Source organism: Pyrgilauda ruficollis, unplaced genomic scaffold (assembly GCF_017590135.1).
Source record: "Pyrgilauda ruficollis isolate IOZ18807 unplaced genomic scaffold, ASM1759013v1 scaffold1214, whole genome shotgun sequence".
NCBI classification, from domain to species: domain Eukaryota; kingdom Metazoa; phylum Chordata; class Aves; order Passeriformes; family Passeridae; genus Pyrgilauda; species Pyrgilauda ruficollis.
The window spans coordinates 1-7,846 of NW_024510478.1; the positions used below are offsets into that span (position 1 = coordinate 1).

Sequence of the window (7,846 nt, forward strand, 5' to 3'; positions counted from 1 at the left end):
CCACCCGGCCATTGGAGCACAGGCAGCACCAGCTCAGCAGGGAAGGAAGGGTTTGGGCCCTTTCAGTGCAGCAGTCTCATCTTCCTTATCTAGCCAGAGCACAGCAACAAAATTAAAAAATAAAATCTTCCTTGGGCTTGCAAGAAGGGCTTGGGTGTTCTGTCACCTCAGGATTGCCTTGGAAATACAGCAGCACAAAAGGTGTTAGGGTAGACTGTACCTGAACAGAGCTGTAACATGTAACAGAAACATGTTCATTGTCATTGAATGCATTGAAGGAAAAATCCACAAATATTAAAAGCCAATTATTGGAAGGAAGAGTCTAGCAGAACTTAAAACACAGATGTTCAGATCGCTCTGTTCATTGTTCTTCCTGAATCCCAACGCTTCATGAGGGTGGAAATCTGTCCGCACATGATTTTCTGTGTTTGTGTCAGAGCATTTGCATTCCCGTTTGCCCGTTCTCCTTCGAACCACTGAAATGTACTGAGCACTGTACTGAGCCTGTTCCTCTAGAGAAGGACTGCCACCCCATCTGGAATAACTGGATGTTTGAACGATGTCTGTGATGCATGGAATATTCAGAAAGCCTCCCTCATGCAGTTTTCTGCAGAAGTTAAAGAGATTAATGTTTTAAACTGCTTTAGCTCCGTGTTTTGTCAATTGAAAAAATATGTTGGACTGAAATAAAAAGAAGACCCTAATTCCTTTCGTGACAAGAGAAGTTGTTTGGACACTTTCTTTCCGGGTAAGATGCTTCAAGGTATTTCAAGATTCTGCGAGTCTTTTTCTCACTGTGTCCCTTGACAGAAGCAGTGTTGGGTGGGTTCAGCGCCTGAGCATGGAGATGCAGTCATAAGAGTGTTCATCGGCATGCCAGTGCTCTCATCATCGTCCTATCCCTGTGCTGATTCTACTGCGGTAGAATGCGGCTTGGTCGTTGTGAGCTGAGCCTCGTCTTTATGCTGCCCTGGTTACCGCGGCGCTCCGTTCCCGGCCCCGGTGTCTCGGTGGGTTCGGAACCGCGGGCCGGGGCGAGCGGCAGCGCGGGCTGCGGGCGGCGGCGGCTGCAGTGCCAGCGCGCACCGCTGGGTGGTGCCCTCGGCCAAGGCGGCGCCGAGCGGCTGCGGCAGCGGAGGCGGCCGAGCCCGGAGCGGCACAGCCCGAGCGAGCTCGGCCCGGAGCGGCACAGCCCAGCCCAGCCCAGCCCAGCCCAGCCCTGCCCGGCCCAGCTCAGTTCAGCTTAGACCGGTGCAGCTCACCCGGGCGGAGGTGGCAGCGGCTGCGGCAGCGACCGCTGCCCCGTGTCACCCGCTGCCGGGACAGCCCGGCTGCGTTACGGAGCGCCGGCCGCAATCTCAGACAGCGAGCGAGGGAAGGCGCCCGCCCCGCACTTCGCCGCTTTCCGCGGGGAATCGCCCGGGACACCCGCCGGCAGACCCACACCGGCCGCCGCCGCCGCGCCATGGCGCTCGCAAGGCAAGTGCTTTGTCTCTCTGCTTTCCTGTCGCTGCCGCTCGCTCGCGCCGAGCCCATCCGCTACTCCGTAGCCGAGGAGGCGGAAAGCGGCTCCCTGGTGGGCAAGCTGGCGGAGGATGCGGGGCTGACGCCGGCGCAGCTCTCGGCTCGCCGCGCCCGCCTGGTCTCGGAGGACGGCCGGCAGCATTTTCGCTTCGAGCGCGCCTCCGGCCGCCTCGTCGTGGCGGGGAGGCTGGACCGGGAGGAGCTGTGCGGCCAGTCCGCCACCTGCATGCTCCCCTTCGAGCTGCTGCTCTCCAGCCCCCTGCAGTTCTTTCGCGTCGAGGTGGCTCTGGAGGACATCAATGACCATTCACCTATTTTCCGAGAAGACCGAGTCACTTTTGACATCCCAGAGACAAGCGACACGGGTTCACGTTTCCCTTTGGAGGTTGCTCACGACCTCGATATTGGCAGCAACACAGTTCAGGAGTACAAAATTGCTCCCAAGAACGAGTATTTCAGTGTCTCCTATGGGAGTCGTACTGAGGATGACAAATATCTAGAACTTGTTTTGGAAAAGCCACTAGACAGAGAGGATCAGGCAGAGATGGGTTTCAGTGTTATTGCTGTGGATGGGGGCTCTCCTCCTAGAAGTGGGACCATCGAGATCTCTGTTATCATTCTAGATGCGAATGACAATGCTCCCAAATTTACGCAAGAGCGTTATATTGCAAAGCTTCTGGAGAACATGCCAGAAGGTACTGTGGTTCTGACTGTGCTGGCAACTGATCTGGATGCAGGAATTAATGGGGAAATTTCCTATCAACTCAATGAAGCAGTACATCAGAGCAACTCAGCGTTTGTGATTGATCCCATAAGTGGTGAAATTAAACTCACAAAATCTCTGGACTTTGAGGCAGCTGACACTCACGAGCTGACTGTTAGGGCCAGAGATGGTGGAGGGCTCTCAGCAATCTGTAAGGTGTTGGTGGAGGTGGTGGATGTGAATGACAATGCCCCAGAGCTGGTGGTCAGTTCCTTCAGCAGTCCCCTCCCCGAGAACACAGTGCCCGGCACGGTGGTTGCCCTGTTTATGGTCAGGGACCGGGATTCTGGTGCCAACGGGAAGATCTCCTGTGCCCTGGAGGATCAGCTCTCCTTCTCCCTGCGGCCAGCCTATAAGAATTACTATGAGCTGGTGACAGTGAGCGCGCTGGACCGCGAGGAGACGCCTCAGTACATCCTCAGTGTCACGGCAGCAGATGCGGGCTCGCCTCCTCTCACCAGCACGCAGACCTTCACCGTGGACATCTCGGATGTCAATGACAACGCGCCCGTCTTCAACCAGACCTCCTACAGCATGTACGTGCGTGAGAACAGCGTGCCCACGGTGTTTGTGGGAGCCGTGAGCGCTGCAGATGCTGACGTGGGGCTCAATGCCAAGGTGACCTATTCCCTGGCCCCAGAGCAAGGGGCAGGGCGGGCCTGGTGCTCCTGCATCTCTGTGGACTCGGAGAAGGGACACGTGTTTGTGCTGCGGCCCCTGGACTACGAGCACTTGAGGCAGACCGAGGTGACGGTCAGTGCCTCTGACGCGGGCTCTCCTCCCCTGAGAGCCAACGTCACTGTGCGCCTGGTCGTGCTGGACGAGAATGACAACGCCCCGCTCGTGCTCTACCCAGCCCAGGACGGCAGCCCGGCCTCCAGTGAGCTGGTGCCCGTGTCGGCCGAGGCGGGCTACCTCATCAGCAAAGTGGTGGCCGTCGATGCCGACTCGGGACAGAACTCCTGGCTCTCGTACCAGCTGCTGAGGGCCACCGACCCAGGGCTGTTTTCCGTGGGCCTCCAAAGCGGGGAGGTGCGTCTGAGGAGGCCGGTGACAGAGAGAGACAGCGTGAAGCAGAAGCTCGTTGTCCTGGTCAGAGACAACGGCAAGCCCCCGCTGTCAGCCACGGCAGCTCTGAGCGCTCTGCTGCTCAAGGACTTCTCAGACGTGCGCCTGCCGCACAGCAGCCCGGCCACCGAGGATCAGGGCGGCTCCCTGACCACCTACTTGATCATTTCCTTGGTCTTTGTCTCACTCCTCTTCCTCATCTCCACCGCAGTCTTGGTCGCTCGCAAGGCGTGCAGGAGGAAGGAGCTGAAGGCTGGCCCTGTGCTTTATGCTGCCGACACCTTGCAGAGCGGCCTGGCCGATGCAGCCGCTGCAGGGACCCTGCCCCGCGCCTATTGCTACGAGATCAGCCTGACCACGGGCTCGGGCAACAGCGAGTTCAAATTCCTCAAGCCCAGCCTGCCCAGCCTGCCCCCTCAGCACTGCGCCGTGGGCCAGGGCCCAGATGAGGAACAGGATTTCCCCAGTGTCCCTGTCAGCACCGAGGACATGGCCCCAGGCAATGCTGGGGCTCTCTCTGCAGGACAGTTCAACGCTCTTTCCTTTAACTAGCAAACTTATCCTCACTAAAATGCTAAAAGGCCCTTTTTGAGCTTCAGGAAAGTAAGGGAGTTGTGAGTAGTGAGTCACAATGTTATGTGTGCACTAGGGCTTTCCTTCCCTGGGATCTGGATGTCCTTTTTGAGATGTGAGCTCTGTGTGCAGACAGTGAATTTCTGCAGATGCTTCAGAATTACTGCCTGGTGAAGCAGGGGGCTGCTCCCACCCAGCCATTGCAGCACAGGCAATGCCAGCTCAGCAGGGAAGGAGGTGATTTGGATCTTTTGGCAACAGCAGCCTCATCATCCTAATCTGGCTCAGAGGAGAGCTGCAAAATGCACAACAAAATCTTCCCTTGGCTTGGAAGAGGGGCTTGGGTGTTCTGTCATCTCAGGATTGCCTTGGAGATAGAGGAGCACAAACGGTGTTAGGGTAGACTGTACCTGAATAAAATTGTAGAAACATGTTCATTGGTTTTGAATGCTTTGAAGGAAAACTCCATAAATACTAAAAGCTAATTATTGAGAGGAAGAGTAAAGAATTATTTATTGAAAATAATCAATGAGATTGGTCTTTTCATTGTTGTTCCTGAATCCCAAGGCTTCTTGATGGGACTAGAAAGCTGTCCCTGCATGATTTTCTGTGTTTGTTTCAAAGCATTTGCATTCCCATGTTTGCCCTTTCTCCACTGAAATGGACTGAGCACTGTGCTGAGCCTGTTCCTCTAGAGAAGGACTGCCACCCCATCTAGAATAACTGGTTGTTTGAATGATGTCTGTGATGCACGAAATAATCAGAAAGCCTCACTCTCACATTTTGATGTGCTGAAGTGATACAGTTTAATGTTGTAAATTGTTTTAATTCTGGGATTAGGATCTGAAAATTTGTGTTTGACTGAAATAAAGAGACCACCCTGACTCCTTTAGTGGAGACAAAAGTCCTTGTAATATGTTCTTTCTGGGACAACCTTGTCAAGGCATTTCAAAATTCTGCGAGTTGCTTTCCCGCTGTGTCCCTTGTCTGAAGCAGGGTTGGGTGGGTAGAGTCCCTGAACGTGGAGATGCAGCCGGGAGAGTGTTAATAGGCATGCCCCTGCTGTAACCATCTCCCAGTCTCTGCTGTGTTTCTTCTGCTGAGGCATGGGGCTCTGTCCTCCTGGACTCCACGTTGTCTTTGGGCTGGGCCAGGGCTCGGATGATGAACAGGATTTCCCCATGTCCCTGTCAGCACCGAGGACATGGCCCCAGGCAATGCTGGGACTCTCTCTGCAGGACAGTTCAACGCTCCCTCCTTTGACTAGCTGGCTCTGCACAGACAGAGGCTTCATGGCTCTTGGGAGGAGGGGATCCAGGCCACAGCATGTGGCAATGGTTCCTCAAGAGTAAATTTGTTCCAAATTGGCATGGTTAGTATCCTGCAAATTCTAAGTCAGAGTCAAATTTGTCTTCCCCTCCAAAAACAGAAATAAGGTAAAAAAGGCACTCAGATTCATTCCTTCAGACAATAGTGTATTTCAGCTCTGTCACAATCATTTCTAATAGGCTTTAAGAATGCACTCCCAACTATGCTCTTGTTTCCCTTGCTTTCAGATCAGACATTGGACTGCTTATTCTTTGTTAAAGCTCAATGGCACGGTTGTGTACACTAATATCACACTTGTTGAAATGACGGTTCTTTCCACACAAAAGCAAAGTAATTCTGAATGCAGTGTTACAATGTTCTGTTAGCAGAGGGCTTTTTCTCTCTGAGGTTCTGGATGTCTCTATCTGAGATCTGTGGGCTCTGTGTGTTTTGCTTTATTCTCAGTGTACGTCTCTGTATGGCCAATGTGCATCTGCAGACAATTCACCAGTGCTGCCCAGTGAAAGTGGGTGTTGCTCCCATCCAGCCTTTGCACTGCAGTCATTTCCAGCTCTGCAGGCAAGAAGGCTGGAGTTGTGATCCTTTCAGGGCAGAGAGCAGAGCAGGAAAACCCCCAACAAAATCTTTCCTTTGCCTATAAGGGTAGGTTTGGTGTTCTGTCTTCCTGGGATTGACTTGGGAGTACAGCGGTGTCAGGACAGCCTGAGTTTGGACAGGCTAAACTGCACAGGGTCTTGAAAACATATCCATTGTCTTTGTCTGCATGATGACACCACATGTCCGTTAAAGACAATATTCTGAAGATCAAATGAAGAACTTGAAAACAGGACTTTGAGTTTTGTTTCTCATTCTTGTTTCTGAATTCAGTGTTTTTCTCTTGGGAAGAGAAAGCTGTCCCTAATTACCACATGACTGTCTCCTTTTGTGGTAGAGCATTCTCAATTGGCCCTTTCTCCTTCTACTCTCTGACCTGTATTGGGCATTGTTTTGCCTGTTCATCCAGAGAAGGACTGCCACCCCATCTATAAAAACTGGTTGTTTGAATAATGTCTGTGATGCATGGAATATTCAGAAAGACTCCCTCATGCTGTATCATGCCCAGGTTATAGAGATTAACATTGTGGACTGGTATATCTCTGAGTTTAGCAATCAAAACCATTGGATCCTGGGACTCTCTCTTCAGGACAGTTCAACACTCTTTCCTTTACCTAGCTGTGGTCTGCACAGCTGGAGGCTCTATGGTCCATGGGAGGAGGGGATCCAGTCTGCAGCAGAGGACAATGATTCCTCAAGATTATATCTGTATTTGCCATTGGTTTACCCAATTTCTTGAAAATTCTGTTCAGAATTAATATCTACCTCTCCAAAAACAATGACGGAAGTAAAAGAAGAGAAAGTTCTCTCACTTACTTAGTAATTTGTTTCAGCTCTGTTACTGCCATTTGTAACAGGCTTTAAGTGTGTGCTTACCACTCACAGCTATGCTCTTGTTTCTCTGGCTCTCTGACAAGACAGAGGATCTTTTAGTTCTGAGCTTTAGGATGATGTCACTGTTGGCCAAACAAATCATATCCTCACTGAAATGCAAAATGGCCTTTGTTATGCTTCTTGAAAGCAAGGAAGTTATGAGTATTGAGCCAGCATGTCATGTGAGCACTAGGCCCTTTCTTCCCTGAGTTCTGGATGTCTCTGTCTGAGATGGGAGCTCTGTATGCAAACATTGAATATCTGCAGATGCTTCAGCAGTGCTGCCTGGTGAAGCAGGGAGTTGCTCCCACCCGGCCATTGGAGCACAGGCAGCTCCAGCTCAGCAGGGAAGGAAGGATTTGGGCCCTTTCAGTGCAGCAGTCTCATCTTCCTTATCTAGTCAGAGTCCAGCAACAAAATGTGCAACTAAATTTTCCTTTGGCTTGCAAGAAGGGCTTGGGTGTTCTGTCACCTCAGGATTGCCTTGGAAATACAGCAGCACAAAAGGTGTTAGGGTAGACTGTACCTGAACAGAGCTGTAACATGTAACAGAAACATGTTCATTGTCATTGAATGCATTGAAGGAAAAATCCACAAATATTAGAAGACAATTGTTGGAAGGAAGAGTCAAGCAGAACTTAAAACAAAGATGTTCAGATCGCTCTGTTCATTGTTCTTCCTGAATCCCAACGCTTCTTGATGGGGGTGGAAATCTGTCTGCACATGATTTTCTGTGTTTGTGTCAGAGCATTTGCATTCCCGTTTGCCCGTTCTCCTTCGAACCACTGAAATGTAGACAGAAATGTACTGAGCACTGTACTGAGCCTGTTCCTCTAGAGAAGGACTGCCACCCCATCTGGGATAACTGGGTGTTTGAACGATGTCTGTGATGCATGGAATATTCAGAAAGACTCCCTGACCCTGTATTGTGCCGAAGTTATAGAGATTAACATTGTGAATTGGTGCACCTCTGTGTTTAATAATTGAAAAAAAATGTGTAGGACAGAAATAAAGAAATGGTCCTAACTCCTTTCATGAAAACAGAAGTTCTTTAGCCATTTCCATTCCTGGAAAGATTCTTCAAGGCATTTCAAAATTCTGCAAATCTTTTTCTCACTGTGT

At 51.1% G+C, this 7,846-nt stretch overlaps 1 protein-coding gene across 1 annotated transcript; it reads left to right on the forward strand.

Annotated features, from left to right (window-relative positions):
- The first annotated feature begins 1,260 nt into the window (after positions 1-1,260).
- Positions 1,261-3,907, forward strand: LOC121365806 (protocadherin beta-15-like). The gene has a single exon (XM_041490268.1). It carries the CDS (start codon positions 1,466-1,468, stop codon positions 3,905-3,907), a length of 2,442 nt encoding a protein of 813 aa, XP_041346202.1. The 5' UTR covers positions 1,261-1,465.
- Positions 3,908-7,846: the final 3,939 nt, after the last annotated feature.